Below are 20,888 nucleotides of genomic sequence, written 5' to 3'. Positions count from 1 at the left end.
AAATCATTCTGAATAACCACCTGAACACTAGCTGGAGAGAAGCCTTATAACTCTGGAGAGTTGGAAGAAGCCACTTCACCACAATGAGACTGGTAGGGATACAGACTGGGAGTGCACAGGAGGTGCAAGAGGGCTGGCTGGACTCCCACAGGCAGCAGCTGAAGTTCTGGAGGGATATTTCAGCAGCTGGGGAGTTCCCCCTGAGAGGTGTGGGGTCTAAATCCCAAGCTGGGGTCCCCAGCCTATAGCACCAGAGCAGGGAAAGGAACCCAAATAACATAAGGCTGTGAAAAGCAGTGGGGTTTCTGTTTGTCAGGGAAAGACACCTAGAGACTCTTAAAGGGCCAATGCACAAAATTCCATTTGCAGCCACTTACCCTGGGCTCTGGCAGAGGAAGGGCAGAATGGACTAGAGATGCTTGAAGAGGGACTGGGACTGGTGGCTCTAGAGAGAGAACTGAAGGAAGAGCCACCAGCATCCCTGTACTGAGTCATTCCCCATTCTTCAGGAGCCATCTTTCTCAGTCAGAGCAATCCCCTCCAAGTGGCATCAACCTGAAGGGAAGCAATGCCACCCATAGGAATTACTCTGCCCCACCCTGTGGTACTTCAGTCCTGCTGCTGAGGAGTACAGCTGGAAGATTTTCACTCTTTAACCCTTCTGAAAACCTACAGGCAGAGGTGGATGGCTGGGAGCTCTGAGGCTTCAACTGACCCACCCCCGGGCCTGGTGCTTGTAAAAGCTGGTCTTGGTGCACAGCCTGGTTCTTTCTGCACACACCCAGTCCCCACAGAGAGAGCCACATGCTTTGGATCACTGATAACTCCAAGCAGGTTGTCCAGGGCAGTTACAGACAGGGTTTGACTTAGGTGTACACCATGTCTTCCAGACCTACCTAAAACATAGAAAAAAAAATAGAAAGAAGCAGCCAAAAAGGGAAGACAAAGAAAGAGACCCCAACAAAAACACAACAGTATTCTCCAGAAGAAGAACTAGAAGAAATGGAGGCAAGCAATGTATCAGATAGAGAGTTTAGAGTAATGATTATAAGGATATGTAACAGCATTAAAAAAGACATAGAAACCATAAAAAAGGACCAGTCAGAAATTAAGAGTTCAGTATCTGAAATAAATAATAGTGTGGAAGGAATAACAACCAGGCAGAGGAACAAAAAGAAAAAAATCATTTTAAAAAATGAGAAAGGTTTAAGAAACATTTTGGACAACATGGAACACAACAACATCCACATCATGGGAATATCAGAAGAAGAGAGCAAGCAAGGGATAGAGAACCTATTTGAAGAAATAATGACTGAAAACTTCCCTAATCTGATAAAGAAAAAAGACACACAAGTCCAGGAAACTCAGAGAGTTGCAAACAGGTTGGACCCAAAGAAGCCTATACCTAGACACACCATAATTAAAATGTCAAGGCTTAAAGACAAGGCGAGAATCCTAAAGGTGAAAGAGAAAAGCAAGTAGTTACATACAAGGGAGCACAATTTAGACTGTCATCTGATTTCTCAACAGAAACATTTCAGGTCACCAAGGGAGTGGCATGAAGTACTCAAGGTGATGAAAAGCAAGGACCTACTAAGGCTAAGCAAGGCTATCATTTAAAATTGATAACCAAGGCTACTTTACCAAGCAAGGCTATCATTTAAAATTGAAAGAGAAATAAGGAGCTTCCCAGACAAGAAAAAGCTAGAGTTTGTTAACACCAAACCAGTTCTGCAACAAATGTGAAGAGGCTTGCTTTAAGACAAGGAAAAAGGGAAAGGAAAAAAGAGAAGAGAGGAAAACAGTCTAACAATAAAATGGCACAAAGTACTTATCTATCAATAATCACCTTAAATGTAAATGGCTTAAATGCTCTAATCAAAAGACAGGGGGTAGCTGAATGGATAAGAAAACAAAACCCATATATATGCTGCCTCTAAGAGACCCACCTCAGATCAAAAGATATACACAGGCTAAAAGTAAAAGGATGGAAAAAGATATTTCATATAAATGGAAAGGGAAAAAAAGCTGGGGTAGCAATACTTATATCCAACAAAACAGACTTTAAAACCAAGGCTATATAGTAAGAGACAAAGAAGGACACTACATAACGATAAAGGGAACAATACAATAAGAGGGTATAACCCTAATAAACATTATTGCACCTAAATATATAAAGCAAATTTTGATGGACATAAAGGGAGAGGTTGACAAAAATACAGTCATAGTTGGGGACATTAACATCCTTTTGACTTCAATGGATAGATATTCCAAACAGAAAATCAACAAGGAGATAGTGGTCTTAAACAGCACATTAGGTCAAATGGATTTAATTGATAACTTCAGAACATTTCACCCCAAAGCAGCAGAATATACATACTTTTCAAGAGCATATGGAACATTTTCTAGGATAGACCACATATTAGGATACAAAACAAATCTCAATACATTTAAGAAGATGGAAATCACATCAAGCATCTTCTCTGACCACAGTGCAATGATACTAGAAATCAGTCACAAGAACACTGAAAACACACATAGACATGGAAGCTAAATAACATGTTATTAAACAATGAATGGGTCAACAACAAGGTCAAGGAAGAAGTCAAAAGAAAGCTTGAAACAAATGAAAATGAGATTCTGGGTCCAAAATTTGTGTGACCCAGAGATAGCAATCCTAAGAGGGAAATTCATAGTATCATCAAATGTCAAAAAACAAGAAAAACCTCAAAAAACAATCTAACTTTACATTTAAAGGAAATTGAAAAAGAACAACAAACAAAGCTCAAAGTGAGTAGAAGGAAGGAAATAATAAAGATCAGAGCAGAAATAAACAAAATAGAGTCTAAAAATAATACAAAAGCTCAATGAATCCAAGAGCTGTTTCTTTGAGAAGATAAACAGCATAGACAAACCTTTAACCAGACTCATAAAGAAAAAAAGAGAAAGGACCCAAGTAAATAAAATCAGAAATGAAAGAGGAGGAATAACAACTGACCTCATAAAAAAAAGGATTGTAAGAAAATATTATGAACAACTCTATGACAACAAACTGGACAACCTGAACAAAATGAATAAATTCGTACAAACATACAGTCTTCCAAAAAGAAATCAGGAAGAATCAGAGAATCTGAATAGACAGATTATACCTAGTGAAATTGAAGCAGTAGCCAAAAAACTCCCAACAAGCAAAAGCCCTGGACCTGATGGCTTCACAGGTGAATTTTACCAAACATTCTGAGAGAAACTAACACGTTTCTCTCCTTCTCAAGCTATTTCTTAAAATTCAAGAGGAGGAAAGGCTCCCAAACTCATTTTATGAGGCCAGCATTATCCTAATTCCAAAACCAGATAAAGTCTACTAAAAAAGTTATAGACTAATATACTTGATGAATATAGACACTAAAATCCTCGACAAAATATTAGCAAACTAAATACAGCAATGCATCAAAAAGATCAAACACTATGATCAAGTGGGATTTATTCCAGGAATTCAAGGTTGGTAAAACATCAGCAAATCAATAAATGTGATTCATCACATAAACAAAATGAAGGATTAAAACCACATGATCATTTCTATAGATACAGAAAACGCATTTGAAAAAATCCAGCACCATTTATAATAAAAACTCTCAGCAAAATGGGCTTAGAGAGAACATACCTAAACATAATAAAGACCATATATGGCAAACCCACTGCCAGCATCATATTCCATGGGCAAAAACTACAAGTGTTCCCCTTAAGATCAGGAACAAGACAGGGATATCTTCTTTCATCTCTCTTATTCAACATAGTACTGGAAGTCCTAGCTACAGTAATCAGACAAGAAGAAGAAATAAAAGGCATCCGAATAAAAAGGAAGAAGAAAAACTGTCTTTATTTGCAAATGACATGATTCTGTACATAGAAAACCCCAAAGATTCCACCAAGAAACTACTAGAAATAATAAGTAAATTCAGCAGAGTAGCAGGATACAAAGTTAATATCTGGAAATCAGTTGCATTGTTATATGCCAATAAGGAACTGACAGAAAGGGAAATTTAAAAAGCAATCCCATTTACAATTGCTTCAAAAAGAATAAAATACCCAAGAATGAATCTAACCAAGGATGTAAAAGACCTGTACTCAGAAAATCATAAGACACTGAAGAAAGAAACTAAAGAAGATACAAATAAATGGAAGCACATACCATGTTCATGGACAGGAAGAATTAACATCATTAAAATGTCCATATTACCTAAAGCAATCTACAGATTCAATGCAATTCCTATCAAAATTCCAATGACGTATTTCACAGAACTAGAGCAATTATTTCAAAAATTTGTATGGAACCACAAGAGGTCCCACATAGCAACAGCCATCCTGAGAAAGAAGAACAAAGTTGGGGGAATCATGCTACCTAATATCAAACTATACTACAAGGCCATAGTAATCAAAACATCATGGAACTGGCATAAAAAGACACATAGATCAATGAAGCAGAAAGAGAGCCCAGAAATAAACCCACACCTTTATAGTCAATGAATTTCCAACAGAGGAAGCAAGTACATGCAATAGGCTAAAGATAGTTTATTTAATAAATGGTGTTGGGAAAATTGGACAGATATGGGCAGAAAAATGAAACCAGACCACCTTCTTACACTACACACAAGAATAAATTCAAAATAGTTTAAAGACTTAAATCTTTGATCCAAAACCATAAAAGTCATAGAAGAAAACATAGGCAGCAAAATCTTGGATACTGCTCATAGCAATATTTTATCAGATATATCTCCCCAGGCAAGGGAAACAAAAGAAAAAATATACAAATGGGGCTACATCAAACTAAAAAGTTTTTGCACAGCAAAGGAAAACATCAACAGAATAAAAAGGCAGCCTAATGAATGGGAGAACATCTGATACATCTGATAAGGGGTTAATATCCAAAATTTTCAAAGAACTTCGAAACTCAATACCACAAAAACCAAACAAACAACCCAATTAAAAAATGGACAAAGGACCTTAATAGACATTTCTCCAAAGAGGACGTACAGATGGCCAATAGACATATGAAAAGATGTTCAATGTCACTAATCATGAGAGAAATGCAAAGGAAAACCACAATGAGATATCATCTCACACCTGTCAGAAGAGCTGTCATCAATAAATCAACAAACAACAAATGCTGGTGAGAATGTGGAGAAGAGAAAGCCCTATCTACTGCACTGTTGGTGGGAATGCAGACTGGTGCAGCCACTATGGGAAGCCATATGGAGATACCTCAAAAAATTAAAAATGGATCTGCCTTTTGACTCAATGTTCCCACTTCTGGGAATACATCCTAAGGAACCCAAAACACTAATTTGAAAGAACATAAGCAGCCCTGTGTTCACTGCAGCATTATTTACAATCAACAAGATATGGAAGCAGCCCAAGGGTCCATCAGTAAATTGCATGGATAAAACAACTATGGGACATTTACACAGTGGAAATGTAAAAAACATTTTTTATAGCTAATCGGCTGTAAAAAAACAAGAAAGTTTTACCCTTTGCAGCAGTATAGATGGACCTGGAGAACATTATGATAAGTGAAATAAGTCAGGCAGAGAAATACAAATACCATATGATTTCACTCATATATGGAATCTAATGAACAAACAAGAAAAACAGATACAGACTCTTGGATAGCAGTATGACAGGTAAGGGGGGAGGAAAGGAAAAAGGACTCATGGACAGCAGTGTGGTGATTTGTAGGGAAGAGGGGCTATAGGAGGAATAAATGGTAATAAAAATATAATAAAGAAATTATTTAAAAATCAGATGGATTCTAGGAATATTTGGAAATTAAATTCAATAGGACTTGGTGATTAACTGAAAATGTGGAGTGAGAGAGGAAGACGTCATAACTGATGACTACACTCCCGACCTGCACAGTGGGATGGATGGTGCAGGAAGATCAGGAACGCTAAAAGAAAAGTTAAACGGGGAGATCATGAGTTTGTTTGGTCATGTTGAAGTGCTCTGAAATGTCAAAGTGAAAGTGTCCTGCAAGAGTCTGTAGTTCAGAGAGTAGGCTGGACTGGGAAGATGAGTTTGTGAGTCTGCTTCCATTAAAGTTAGGGCATGGCTGAAACGATCCAAGAAGAGAGTATAGCTTTATATAAGGCCTTGGGACCAACTAAGCCGTGACAAGCTTCAACAATTAACAGTCAGATAGAGAATAACAACTCCCAAAGGAAACAGAAAATCAATAAAGATGGAGAGGAAAATGAAGAGAGTGTCATGTCACAGAAACCAAAGGGACACAATAGAGTGATCAAGGATAGAGTGGTCAATAGTGCTGAATGTTGCTTAAAAAAAGGGGGAAAGTAAAAGTTGAAAAGTCTATGAGGGAGGCTTCTTACAGAAGGCTGTTTCATCTAGAAAATGTACCTTTTTCCATGCCCTTTGCTTCCTAACCTCCTGCCTGGAAAAGCTGATGTGTTTGCAGGCCTTTCAGCAGCCAGTTTGAACCATGAGACACTTTGCCTATGAATGCCTGCATTTTAGTCAAACAAAAAAAATGTAAGGAATGTAGGTCCTTGATGACCATGTAACCACCCAACCACTTCTAAACTCCTCCCTCTGCACAAGAAAAATAAACACCTCTCTTTTTTAAAAAGAAAAATGTCTGCTATATTCAATACATGGAGGTCAGTAGTAAATTCAGGGGGATAAATTACTTTGGAGTGATGGGGCTGTTAGCCATAACAAAAAGGTTGATAAGTGAGAGAGAGGGGAAGAAACGGAGAACAGTGAGTAAAGTTAAACGTCCTGAGATGCTAGAGAAGAATGGTCTGTGATGAGGGCCTGGGAAAACTCTTTTCACTGTATAGTAATCGTACACCTTGACTGCACGTTCACGTTCCTCACTCTTCTATCACTGCGTGACAGGGTAATTAACAGATATTCAGAGGGAGGAATAACTTTGGAACAGACACCAAAACAGATAGGTTTATAGAGAAGAAATACCGTCAGCCAGTTCTGCCTTTTCCGAACATCTTTATCAAATACAGGTAAGACTTCATCATTTCACTCAAGTCCTATTAACTTACCTAGCTCAGAGGGCACAAAGCTGGTAACTTTCTAATTGAAAATAAGTCTTTTAGTTCTGTTTATTGTCTTTACAAGGTCTTATGTGTCATTAATACCTCTACAGGTTTATTTATATTAAAAGCTAATAGATAATAAAGTCAATGAATTAAAGCTGTCAATGACAGCAGGTAGGCATGTTAATTTGATTTGTTTTGCTAATTTAGTTCCTTGCAAAACAGGCTGAATTCTCACTGCATTTTGATAGAACCATTTAAATATTTGTTCAAAAAAGTTCTGGAAGGACTTCTGTTGTCTGCAAGGAGTGCATTCCGTTTAGTGGAGTCTGTAACTGAAATCACCATAACAAGTATGGGTGCGAAGTCAGGAAGGCGTTCAGCGAGTCAGAGATGAGTCGTTTTGTGTTTTTGCTGTAGGGTTGCAGCCCAAGCAGGTTGTAAATGAGAAAGAGACGAGAAGGGTCTCCGGGCTTCACTCCACCTAGGCGGCAGAAAATACCCAAGGGTTTCACATTTCGTGTGCCCTCACGTCACTACATCCTGTGTCTGTCTCTTTCTGCTTCATCATAGGCAGGGAAAGGGAACAGAGGTCTCAGTCATTGGAGATGCACCTTACGGCTCCCCTGATATTATCCAAACAGCTCGGACACAGTGCTGTCGGAAGCCGAGGCTGAGACTAGACAACTAGAAACAGGAGTTAACACCCAGTATGCATATGCTAGAATAATTATTAAGGAGTGACAGTGATAATATGTTGTGTACTTTAAAAAATAAACTTTCAAAATGCATGTTTATATAATAGTACTTAATGTTGGCTGTATATATTAATAAACAATTCTACCTTTAATTAAAAAAATACTAAAAGAAAATCTATGGTTATACCTCTACAGGAGCTTCAGAAGCAGTCCTTAATTAAGGTTTAAATAAAACATCAACTGTTCAGACCACCAAGACCTGGTGTGACAGATCCTGAATTAAGGTGTTTGTGCCTCAGTGCAAACGTCTCCTTCTCATTCACTCATGTCACACCGTGGCCTTATCTCAATTTGCTGCACACAGCCCCCAAACCCTGCCTTACTCTCTTTCCTACTTGCTGCCTTCACCACGTTTATTATAATCTATAATTACCATGGTAACTTAGTTGATTCTAGTTTATCATACACCTTTTCTCCCCGTCCCCCCAAAGAAAGTAACATTCCTGAGGGAAAAAAACTGTTGACTTATTTACTTCCTCTAGAAAAATCCCTGTCACATGTTGGATGCTTTAAAATATTGACTACAGAGCTAAAGGAATAATTTAGGGGTTTACTGTGTGCCAGATGCTGTGCTAATCTCTTTATGTATCTCACTTACTGCTCCCACAGTCTGGGGAAGTGGAGTTGTATTTCGTAGGTTAGGACACCAAGATACAGAGTGGTTAACTGATCCAGGGTCACGTACCTAGTAAGCGAGGAGGCCAAGCTTTGAATCCAAACACGCCTAACATTAAAGCCCTGGCTCTTAGCTGCAATATTATATTGTTTCCATTTGAGAGCTGGCGCTGTTGCAATCTTAGAAAACACACACTTGGCTTTGTGATTCAAGTTCTAGGTGAGTTTCTTTCTTCTTTTTGATTTTTCCTAATCCTCTGGTCCAATGCAGGGTTTAGAGAAGCAGGGGAGAGAATCCTGAAGCAAGGGACGCCAGCATAAAGAAATCTGCTTGGAATTCTGTAGGGAACCTCATACCATAAAAATACCGTGAAAGAGTCTGGTGGGGTTTTTTTCCCCTTTGTTTACAAGAAGCGCACATAAGGGACAAGTAGACCACATTCCTAAAGAACAGAAAGCAGCTCTGTGCAGGCATCAGGCCGATTCACAGAATCTCCGTTGCCAAGGGAAAATAACGGGGCTGCTCCTGTTCAGTGATATAGGTCAGACAGTGAAGTGCGGTTTGTGGACGTCAGCAAACACAGCACGGCGGCTTCTGTGTGAAACAAGTAACAGGCAACAGAAGAGCTGGCTCCCTAGGATGCTTTACAAGACAAGGAGACATAATGGAAGGCTGGTGGGGCCAACAAGAGGAGCTGGAGAAAACAAAAGCCCCGCCCCAAAGTTTATCTCCAGGGAGCCAGTTGGTGGCCCACAATTCTGCTCCTTTCCTATTCAGTGGGAATTGTGTCCAGTGGGAGAAAGACACCACAGAAATCCGAATTATTATTATTCTGGCCTACAAGGTGATAAGTACCTATACATTTTGGCAATCTGAGCCTTAAGAAAAATAGAGCAGGAGGAACATTTGGGGAAATCGGACTCTAAGGTCATAACATGCTTTAAACCTTCAGATGGGGCCTTAGGAATAAAAATGATCCTTGGCGTTATTTTTGGTCAGAATAAATCTTGAGCTACTCTTTGTCCAACTTTGTACTTGGATGTAGGATGGTCTCGACTGGATTATGTAAAAGATCTCATTTGAGCTGTTATTAAAAATGCTGAAATCCAGAAAAAACTACTCCAAGGCTTAAAGAAGTAATTTTGTACTAAGTTTAAATCAAACTCCCCAACTCCTAAGCTACATGCTGCTGTGCATCGTTGTCCCACTCGAGACTGCTATATTTACAGCCTGAAATGATGGTGCTTTGGGTGGTTATTTTTCACGTAGGAAGTCACACTAACACCCCCTGAACCGCCTGCATATATCTTAAAGCTAACTTTTCCCTTCCCAGAAAACGATTCTGTATAGAACTTTTAAAAAGAGAGATCTCGAACGTCAAGGTGTTATAAAAAGATAAAACACGTGTTGCACGTGTTCACAGCCTGCTGCCCAGCGGAGCACTCGGGGCAGGTTTTCTTGAGCCAGTTCCATTAACAGAAAGCTGATAAATGCCTACCATTGGCAGACTGGAGATTTCTTTTAGGCTTATACTTTGAACCCACTCAAGCACAGAATGTCATTATACAGCTTTGTTATGATTATTTTCCCCTGGTTTTTCTTTCCCTTTTTAATTACTTATTGATTCTTTAATTGAATTTATTGAGGTGACACTGGTTAATAAAATTACATAGATTTCAGGTGTACATTTCTATAATACTTCCTCCATATATTGTAGTGTGTGTTCACCACCCCAGGTCAAGTCCCTTCCATCACCATTTACTGTGCGAAGCATGGATGGATCTGGAGACTATTATGCTAAGTGAAACAAGCCAGTCAGAGAAAGACAAGTACCACTGATATGTGGAATCTAATGAGCAAAATAAACTAACAAAATAGAAACAGAATCATAGATAGATACAGAGAACAGACTGACAGCTGTCAGGGGGATGGGAGACTGGGGTGTGCTGGGTGCAAAAAGTAAAGGGATTAAGCTTAAAAAAAAATAACCTCAGACACAGAAGAGAGCATGGAGATTACGAGAGAGACAGGGAGTGAGGGGAGGTAGAAGAGGGTGAGGGCGGTATAAATGGTGATGAAAGGAGGCTGGACTTGGGGTGGTGGACGCACAATATGATTTTTCAATTACACATTATTTATGAGTTAGGAAGCCCATAGCTTTGGCAATAACTATCTAATGCATGTGTAAAAATACATGGGCTTGAGTCAGACTTTTGCAAAGAGTGTTATCCCAGGGGCGTGTGTTATCTTCTCAGCTCCTTAACTTGGGGCCGGGGGGCCTCGGTTTCCTGAGCTATAAAATGAGGGGATGGGATTAAAGGATCACTTCCATCCTTTCTGGTTCCAATGGCCTACAGAAAATGGGGGTGCAGGATGTCCAAGACCTAACACCCACGATCTTGGGATTGCCAACAGGTTGAGCAAGCGCTTTAAAGTCACCTGACAGTTTTGGCATCAACTTCCTGATAACCTCCATCATTCTGGAAAAGAAAAACCTAACTGCAAACTCATTTTAAAATGCATGATCTTAATAAATGGGTTGCTAACGAAGTTCCTGGTCAACCAGGGGCCCCTTCCTTTTGCAAAAACATCTAATAACCTTCCATTACCATCACTTATTCTTTAACAGAAAAATTTACATGAAGCCTAGATCTGTAATGAACCAATAACATTAAAAAATAGTGCTGACACACCCCAATGATTTCACGCCAAACTCACAGAATTGGAGGGGTTTTGGGGTGGTTCTTTGTGCATGAAAGAATTCTTCCCAGGAGGATTCAGGGTAGGGCTGGTAAGAGCCCCCTTGACAGAGAGTCCTCCGGATGGCTGGTACTTAGCTTTCAGGGCAGCTACCCCTGTGAAGTCAAGCTCTTCAATATTGCATTTGCTTTATAGTCATAGACTTGATAGAGTTACTGAAATTGTTTCAGGGAGAAGGTATAAATTATCAGCAAATGAACAAATATATGTGCTAGGCTTTTAGTTTATGATTGATATCAAAACAGCAACTTGAGTAATTAGATTTCAAAAGTAATTCATGTGAAAGCAATAACAAGCAAAGTTGGGAATCTGCCACTTGATTATTTAATTTCTTTCTCCTGTCCCAAGTATAAATCAAAACATTCTCAAAATAGTAGGCATCGTGAAAACTGAATTTAAAAAGTTCCTGGAAAACCCAGATTCTAAATGGAAATAGGTTAGTTCTGTTGTTTGCTTGTTTGGTTTTAAGAACTCATTGTGAGGTGAGGATAACCTGAATTACAGCACTGTTAACAGAGTTGTTAGGTAATGTGTTTATGGAAGAAAATTAGTGCTTCTCGATCCATCTGCAAACTTACTAGCGTGTTTTACAGTGTGTCAGTTATTCAGTGCTGCCTCACTGCATCGCGGGTGCGGTGCACGTCGCCATGTGATTTTATATTTTGCACCTGTCTCTTCTGCCAGACTGAACTCTGCTTAGGCAGGGCCCCTGTCTTATTCATCTTCGGTTTACCAGAGGATAGCACTGCCTCATATATAGCAGGTGGGTGTTGAGTCAAATTCTCCCTACTGTTTTCTAAACCTCTACGTCCTCTCTACCACCTCAAGTCTTTTGGTCCTTGAGTACCGACTGCTCCCTGACACCTCCCTGCATCAGCCAGTCGGACATGGCGCTTCTCTTCCTCAAACCATAAACTCACAGAGTACACACCACCTCCTCTTGGAGGAGATCAGAATGTGATTCCCTCAGGGTCCCGACCACAGCAAATCCTTCTCTAAATCTACTGTGGCTTCTAGGACACTTCTTTGTATACAAGAGGAGATTAAAAAGTCACTGATTCAATAAAGTTAGGATTTTATGTAGTGGTTCTCATGGAGGGATCTACCATCTCTTTGGAAGCACTTTGAAAAACTGATGGGGCATTTAAAAAATTTATCTGAGTGCTGTGGGTGGGAGGGGAGGGGAGGCTCCTGGATGACTTGCAACCACAGGGATCCCACACAACAAAGAACTACCCAGTGTCCTGCCCTTTCTCATGTCCTTCCGGACACTTTACACACAAACCCAAGGTATTTTGGGGGTTTTCCTAAGGTTTTCTAGGATTTACTTGGATTTCCAGGATTAAGCTGCTGTGCAAATTAAGAAAAAATTGTACTTTACGGTGTTCAGAACTTTACCAAGAGTATTTCACCATTTAGAAAGTTACATGGCCAACCACACCAGCCGTCTCAGTATTTGAGTTTACAACCAGCACCGCTGGGTCACTCTACTTTCATAGCAGTTGCACTCACTTCCATGTCTACATACAAATATAGTTATTTAACCCTTAATCCACATGTCAAATAGAAAGAAACAGTTCCCACAATATCCAGCATGGCGTACTTCTTTTAAGTGCAAAGTGATTCATAATAAGTGGGTTGCATGTCTGGCCATTTCATTAAGCCTTCTAAATATTAGTTGTTTCAGATTTCTTGCATTTCTTACTTTATTGGAATTCTGTTGCTAGGTAGATTATATTATCTGTGAATTTTATTTTAGGATTTATTGTAAAAATGGAGCTTTGGGTCAGATAGTACTGAGGACCACTGATCTAGTACATTCTAGTACAGTTTCCTTATTTTACAGAAAGGAAATGAGACAGTAGAGATGGAATGATGCACCCAAAGTCATAGAGTTGATTAAGAATTAGCCTTTGTAGCCCTGGCTGGTGTGGCTCAGTGGACAGAGTGGAACCAAACCTGTGAACCAAAGGTTCGAGGGTTCAATTCCCAGTCAGGGCACAGGCCTGGGCTACAGGCTGGGTCCCCAGTGTGGGGTGCTCAAGAGGCAAGCACACATTGATGTTTCTCTCCTCTCCCTCACTTCCCCCTCTCTAAAAATAAATAAATAAAATCTTAAAAAAAAGAAAAGAATTGTTTCAAAAATTCAGCCTTTGTAGATTCATTAATATATGGCTATAGCCCAAAGAATTAACATTCCAGATTCTAACACCCTGGTAGATTATGTTCTGTCACATAATATAAAATACCACCTTTTAATAACATTTCCTTTTGTCACCAATTACCCCTCTCTTATCCTAGCAAAGGTGTCTAGAAAGGAAATTTCTTTAAACTTGGAATTTCTATTCTCCTAATGATTCTAATACAGACTAAAACCGTGTTTTTAAGAAAAAAAATCCTTTGACTTAGTGCAGGGCTAGACTGAGCATTCATTCTCAACCCTGTTGCCTCCCTCCCTTCCCCACCATCCTGCAGGAAGACTGTTCGAATCCCTGTGCGCTGAAGAACAGCCCTTCCCTTCCAACAGGGTCAACCTCAGCAGTGACTGAGTAGAGAGGTTCTCTTTGCATCCTTTTCTTCTGTGTCTTCCTAAGCAGCTACACTGAACAGTTACTGACCTGTGACCCCACGGAGAGCCTTTGAAGGTTCCTCGAGTGTTGAGATCGCTTTCTCACGAGGGATAAGGCCTGGTTTTTCGCTGGCAGAATCAGTGGACGAGCTGTCCTTCTCGAAGCCATTGACATGGCCATTCTGTATCTGTGGCGGCGGTGGCTGCAGGGGCCCTGCCTCGGGCCTCTCCACCTTGTCTTTAGCATCTTTGTTGCCTTGATGCTGCTTGGACTTGCTTCTTTTCCTTTTATTGTTCTAGCATGAGAGACAAATGAGAAGATAATATTACTCAGCTCAGACCCTTGAAATATAAGATGAACCTGAGAGACCAAAATAAGACGTTTTATATAAGATGTCATGTATATAAATGTATGAATATATAAATAATAGATGTTATATAAAAAATAGGGTGTGGCAAAAGTAAGTTTACAGTCGTGAGTATGCAAAACACAGATTTTATTCTTGTGTTATTATTTACTAAATATAAATAATTTCCTGGCTCTTCTAATAGAATGAATGAAACACCTACATCTTTTTCTTTTATCGTATTTTATTTGAGATACTATCAAATATCTTTCTTTTTTTAATTGCTCAGTTACAGTTGTCCCACCTTTTCTTCCATTGCTCTCCTACCCAGCATCCCCACTCCCACAGTCAATCCCTCCCCACCATTGTCCATGCCCAGGAGTCCTCCATTTGCGTTCCTTTGCCCCTTCCCCTTCTCCCCTGTTAGCCCCCTCCCCCAAACAAAGATTCACAAGGACATTATGGCACTGAACAACACGCTAGGTCAAAGGGGCGTAACTGATAGTACAGAACTCACATCTCTATTAACCACCCGATTTGATGTAAGTAAATATTCCCTTTCTTACAATAAGGTGTATAAACTTTTCCTTCAAAAACAGTAAACAAAAAGGTTCCTCCAAAAGGAAAAAATAGCAGGGAACAGCTGCAATCCTGACATATTACTTGAGTACATCGAGGCACCACACAAGTGGCAATACAGTGAAGTCCTGTGATCACGCCCTGCAAGAACTGGAATTCAGCTACTGTGGCCCTGGAGAACTGCTCTCGTTTGGTAAAGAGGAGATGAGGGTGGGGGAGGCAAGGAGGACCCCAAGGTTATGGTTCTCTGTGGAGAAGGGGAGATGGAGGGAAGGATTGGCAGGAAAAAGGCAGGCAACTCCTTGAGAAATGAGGATGTGAAAGGCAGATTCCCCATAGTCCACATTGGGTCTATGAAACAGGCACCAAACCACCAGAAGAGCCCAGGCACAGGACCCGCAATCCCCGCCATGAATATTTATGCTGGAGCAGATAACTGCTACAAAATCTGCCAAACTGACCTGGGCCCACTAGGTTTGGACTGTGCAGCAGGACCCAGGGACCTCTTGGCTGCCAGCTGAGCAGCATTACAAGACTTCACTGCCCTGCATTTCAGACAACTAAAATTTTTTAGACTTGAGTTATTACAATATGATAGAATTTTACTGTTTCTTTCCTGAAATGTCATAATGGTCAATACACGTAACAATTCAGAGGAAATTAAGGTGTTGTTCCAAATTATGATGCCTGCGTTATTGACTTTGATTTTGTACCCAGGAGATATCCTGTGTTCTTAACGTTCAGGACGGTACAGGCCTCAGCCAATCAGAACAGACGCTGGGCCACCAGGACGCACCCTGTCCGCGGGCTGCATCAGTGGGTTGGGGCTGAACGTCAGCCTGGCTTTGTTCTTCAACACATTTGGAAAAGAAATAAAAAGAAAAAGATTTCTCTTATGAATTCTCTCTCCTCCCTTCCTTTCCCTTGGAAGCCCTGACCATGCCCCTGAGTAAGTGCTCCTCCAGAGAAGCGAGAGAAGTACACTCACTCCCTGGGCGGTGGCGAGAAAGGCCAGCGGCCCCCTTGTTCCCACACAAGCCCTATGTCTGCTGGGCTGGGGAGACCACTTTCCCGCTGAACCCCTAAGAGGGAGACTCAGTAAAGAGTTGGGTCTGCAGCTGCTGTCTGCTCCTTTTCTCACATCAGAGAAATTTTTCCATGTGAGTGTAAATACTGCCTTTCAATCGTATGTGAATCATCTTCGTCTCACACAAAAGCCTGGGAAGCTATGATTAAAGATAAGCAGAGATTGTCAAAGATGGTGGCACACAAAGACTAGAAAAAAAATCTCATAATTCTTCCCATTCTGCATGCAACTAGAAAGAGAAAAAGGGGGAAAGAACAATTCCAGTGATCTCGGCATTTTATGAAAGTACAATAATAATAACAACGCTTGTGTGTTTTGTTTAAAACCTGTTTGGCAGGCCTGTGATCTTCCCTCGAGGAGAAGGATAGGCTGGAATCTCATATCCTCGGATACCCAGAGCGCAAGCCCTGCTGGCAAACAGTGGCAAGGGGCAGGGCGGTGACTTTGAAAAGGGCAGACTTTTTGTGAAAGGCATGCAGCAGGCTCCAGGCAGAGAACAAGGAGGGAGCTGCGCCTTACAGGGGCTACTGAGCACGTTCACAAGATCAGGAAGGCGTGTGCTGGACACAGAGGGCCAGTGTGTGCACACGTACACCTCACCTGTGTCCTAAAGTCACTCTGGGTGACTGGACAAGAAAGCAAAACAATTTGAAAGGGGCAGATGAACATCTTCCCTCTGTTTTCAAGGAGTCTGCCAGGGTTCTCAAGAAGGAAAAATAGATCCCTTACCATGATTTGAAAGTATTTTCTTTTTCTCTTCTTTTATTAAAAAAAATCTAGCTTAGAACTCAGCAAGACAAGTATCTCAGCACAGCTTTGGACAGATTCTTTCAGTTGGAAAAACGTGAAAATCTATTTAGAACTTTTCAAGTATCTTTAAAACACTCCCTAATTTTTCCCTTTGTGCTACAGGATATGTTCGGGCAAGTTAATGTCTTGAATCCTTTGAATTCTCAGGCGAGGTTCCCCTTAATACTTAAAAAGAAGAACTCGGGGACTTCTAATGCACACCTGGTGGTTAAAAACACTGGAGAGAAAAACAATGGCATTAGTAGGGAGGGTGGCTGGTAATTGGAGAGCCATGAATTTGGAAGCTTTCTGGGTGTATCTACTAACATATTTGAGAGAAGCATAAAAATGGCAGCTTTGTGAAAATGATAGCCACCATAAAAGTTTTGATTGAAGATGTTACTCATTTACAATCCATGTGAATCTTACCTTCTTTTTCCCCGTCATATTCCATTCTTTCAGAACTTGAATCGCACTGCCTGGACAGAGACAAAGGATCTTTAACGTGTGTTCACACAGTAAAACCCCACACAGAATTCATCTCAGCCTTTCCATCTTGGTAGCAATTTTTTTCTTGGCGTTTTCATTTGTTTTTATACATCCTACCTTAATAAAAATGCCAGTCTCGTGTTTTATTTCCAGATTTTCATTTAATTCACTGCATGATCTTGGTTTTATCAAAATATTAAGCCCTACTACATGAAGCTTACTTTTTTTATCATTATGTTGTCTTAGAGAAAATGAAATATATCTTGAGAATTTTCTGATAGCTTCATTGCCATAAATAGAATTAAAATTGTTCTGTTTGATATATGAGTCAAAATACCTATAATCTTCTCGACCAAACATGGGATTTTGAGTATGTTTTGCATATGAATCATAGCTTTTTATTGGCCATTCCTTCTCTTCTTTCTGCCTCCACTCATTATAAGGAGAACAGATGATCTGATATTAGTTCTGCCCTCATCACTATGGATGGGGAAGGGATGTGGTCTTTTCAAGGCATTTGCTTTGAAACAAAAGGAGTTCATCAAATGACAACTGAGTCCCAGGATCTGTCAATGCCACTCACCCCCAACCGTGGAACTACACTGACTCAGAGGAAAAGCCTAACCTGATAACCGTGCACAACCTTTTCAGAGAAGTGTGTTACCATTGGTCAGCTACAGTGAATGTTTCCGCCTCCTCTAACAAAGTTCTTTCACTCACTCCAGCTGTGCTGGGGGTAATTTCAACAATAACTTATTGGTAATGAATACATCAGGTGTTTTTTTCATATAAACAGGTACTTCTAAAGGAGTAGCTTTTAAATATATTCTTTTAAAATATATTTATATATATATATATATAACATAGAAGCATTCTTATACAATCTTATTATACTAACAGTGCTCTACTGTCAGTATACAACAGTGTGTTGGCCCAACAAAGATAAACTTCAGCCTGGTCTTTATAACAAATTTCAAATTAGTAGGGTCTCCATATTGAGCCTACTGTCTACTGTTGGATAAGCAGAGGCCATACTGCTTTGACCACAATTTAGACAGGCTAATTTTTCCTATCTACTCAAAGTTTCCAATTCAATGCTCCTCTTAGGCTTTTTGAGTTACATGTACTTGAAATAATAAGACTGTACTTAAAAGTAAGCTCTAATTCAGACTTTTTATTAACTGGGCTGATCTTTCTGTAATTTTCCCAGAGACTTAATGCTTTACAGTATTTTCCTGTGGAAGAACTTTAGGAAGTCACTCTCATTAGGTTTCTTGGTAAGTCATGCCGGCAGCTAATAATCACTAGGATAGTCCTTATAGCTAAACTTCAGTTTCCTAAAACTGAAAATTTAGGAAAATTTATCTAAAATAAATTTAGATAAATTTAGATAAATTAAATCTAAAATAAATTTAGATAAATTTAGAAAAAATTTTCATACATCTAAAATAAAATTTAGATGTATGAAAGTGTTAAAATACTGTCCTTTTTAATCAGAGGAAGGAGACTGAGTTGCTTCCTGCTTTCAATTGCAATATTCAATTATTCTTCTGGTTTTCATATTTTGACATAAATTCTATTGTAATTTTTAAAATTGAGCTTTTAGAGGGTCATTTTGAAGAAAGAATACCCATGTTTACAGAGAATTTTGAAACTGTTATTGTTAAATTTTAATTATACTGAAACTGCTTGGAGCTTTTTAGGCCACTCAGAAATTATGCTTTCACCCTGGCTGGCGTAGCTCAGTGGATTGAGCGTGGGCTGCAAACCAAAGTGTCGCAGGTTCGATTCCCAGTCAGGGTACATGCCTGGGTTGCAGGCCACGGCCCCCAGCAACCACACATTGATGTTTCTCTCTCTCTCTTTCTCCCTCCCTTCCCTCTCTAAAAAATAAATAAATAAATCTTTAAAAAAAAAAGAAAGAAATAATGCTTTCAATATGCCACGTAAGTGATTCCCAACAAATATTTTTGATTCTCAGTGGTTTTTAAACAAGTTGTCTGATTGGTCCCAACCAAAATGACAAGAGGTTTCTCAGAGATCAATGAGTTCTTTTTTTTAAAAAAAATTAGGCCTCAACACTGACAAGGTGAACATTTGGAGAAGGACAAGCAAGGTGCTCTATTTAAATACAAATGGATCTGATGACAGTGTATCCGCTACTGAGCACCTGTGCATTTCATCAGAATCACTTTGTAATAAAAACGTTCATTGAGGGGGCCTGAATCGAAGTGAGGGTGGGGAAGGATGGGAATACTAACCTTTTCCCTTTCCTACAGCTCTTTTTCCATGCGAGTGATACTGGCAAGTGAAACCCGAAAAGAGTTTATCTAGCCAGGATGTGCATAGCTCCAAATTCCTTTCTTTAGACAAATCACACTGAATGCTGCAAAGTCAGATTAATATTGCACTCTCTACTATTTGTTCTTTAGTGACTGAAGATTCTGTATCTGCTTCTCCATGAATCAGGGGAAAGCAGAAAGGCTATGCACTGTGGGTCTGCTTGCAGGTCTGTTTTAAATGATAATCATTTTTCAATTCAATTAGGACCCTAAACCTTGACTGTAGACCTCAGAATGTGAGCATGCTTCCTGGTTTCAAGACCTTGCCGAAAATGCAATTACACTGGTGGAGACTTGGGAAGATTATTCTCCTCCTAGGAAAATAAGTCAGTCAAAGTGTCCTTAACAAGTGTGAATAGGACACAACTGAGAAATGTGCTGATAAGTCTTCCCTGACCTTATTTGTCAGATTATGTTCAGCTAGTCCATGTTTACAAAATAGAAACTAATACCAGGACAAAAGACATGATAACCAAGGACAGACGTGAGATCTTTGGCCATAAATAAAACTTAATTTTATTAGGAGAAGAGCATTACTTCATAGTTTACAGGAAATCTAAAGCAGTGAGGGAAACATTTATAGGATAAAAACATTCTGAGACTGGATATTCTGCCTCATTGGCAATGGGCTTTCTGAAAAAAATTTTTTTTAAGCATAAAGGTTCTCCTGGCTGGCGTAGCTCAGTGGATTGAGCGCAGGCTATGAACCAAAGTGTCGCAGGTTCGATTCCCAGTCAGGGCACATGCCTGGGTTGCAGGTTCGATTCCCAGTATAGGGCCCCAGCAACTGCACATTGATGTTTCTCTCTCTCTCTTTCTCCCTCCCTTCCTTCTCTAAAAATAAATAAATCTTCAAAAAAAGCATAAAGGTTCTAGAAGTAGACAAGATGAACTGATATTGTAATTAATTAGGCAAACTCAAAATCATAAAGTAAGGATTTAAAGAATAAACCAGTCCTCTCAATTAGGAATGAGGTACATTACCCTCTGTTCAGAAGGACACTCTCAAATAAAGCACATGTTTAACAACAAATTGGAATGATTGGTAGACAATGGAATTAGTAGCATTATAATCAGAATCATTTAGAAAATATTTAGAAAACATCCATGGTGTTTTTAATGATAAAATTTTAAATTGTGTTCTTATTGAGTATGTATATATGTTTTTAAAAAGATGTGTATTTTAATGAGAAAGTATTAGTAATGAATTGGTATTCAACACCTTTAAAAAAACATACAGAAATGCATGGCATATTTAGTTCAAACACCTTCAGCTTCGGGGGACATGTATACTTACCATCCACAAAGGCCTGCACGGCTTTGTCTACATTAAAATCAAACTGCTGTAGCACTAGGACTATTTCATTATTGCTCTTGTTGGGAACAACTGACCGAACTGCATAGATCTGTAAAAGAAAAGAAAGTGAGAAGTCAACACTTTAAGTATTTTCCACCCATGAATTTCTCACTGGATAAAATTATAAC

The 20,888-nt window shown here is 39.6% G+C and overlaps 1 protein-coding gene across 6 annotated transcripts in view; it reads right to left on the bottom strand.

Moving 5' to 3' along the window:
* The window catches only part of SPATS2L (spermatogenesis associated serine rich 2 like), a 164,406-nt gene that overhangs the window by 43,732 nt on the left and 99,786 nt on the right, over positions 1–20,888 (bottom strand). For all 6 annotated transcript variants that reach the window (XM_045847642.1, XM_045847648.1, XM_045847647.1 and 3 more), the window contains 3 exons: positions 20,701–20,809; positions 17,002–17,051; positions 13,820–14,066 (listed from right to left, as the gene is read on the bottom strand). In XM_045847642.1, the coding sequence (XP_045703598.1) occupies positions 13,820–14,066; positions 17,002–17,051; positions 20,701–20,809 (406 nt within the window). The remainder of the gene's footprint in view (positions 1–13,819; positions 14,067–17,001; positions 17,052–20,700; positions 20,810–20,888) is intronic.

Source organism: Phyllostomus hastatus, unplaced genomic scaffold, assembly GCF_019186645.2.
Source record: "Phyllostomus hastatus isolate PE091 unplaced genomic scaffold, TTU_PhHast_1.1 phas_contig_57, whole genome shotgun sequence".
Classification (NCBI taxonomy): Eukaryota; Metazoa; Chordata; class Mammalia; order Chiroptera; family Phyllostomidae; genus Phyllostomus; species Phyllostomus hastatus.
Note: the sequence above shows the minus strand (reverse complement) of the source record. Positions and strands in the feature narration are given on the sequence as shown.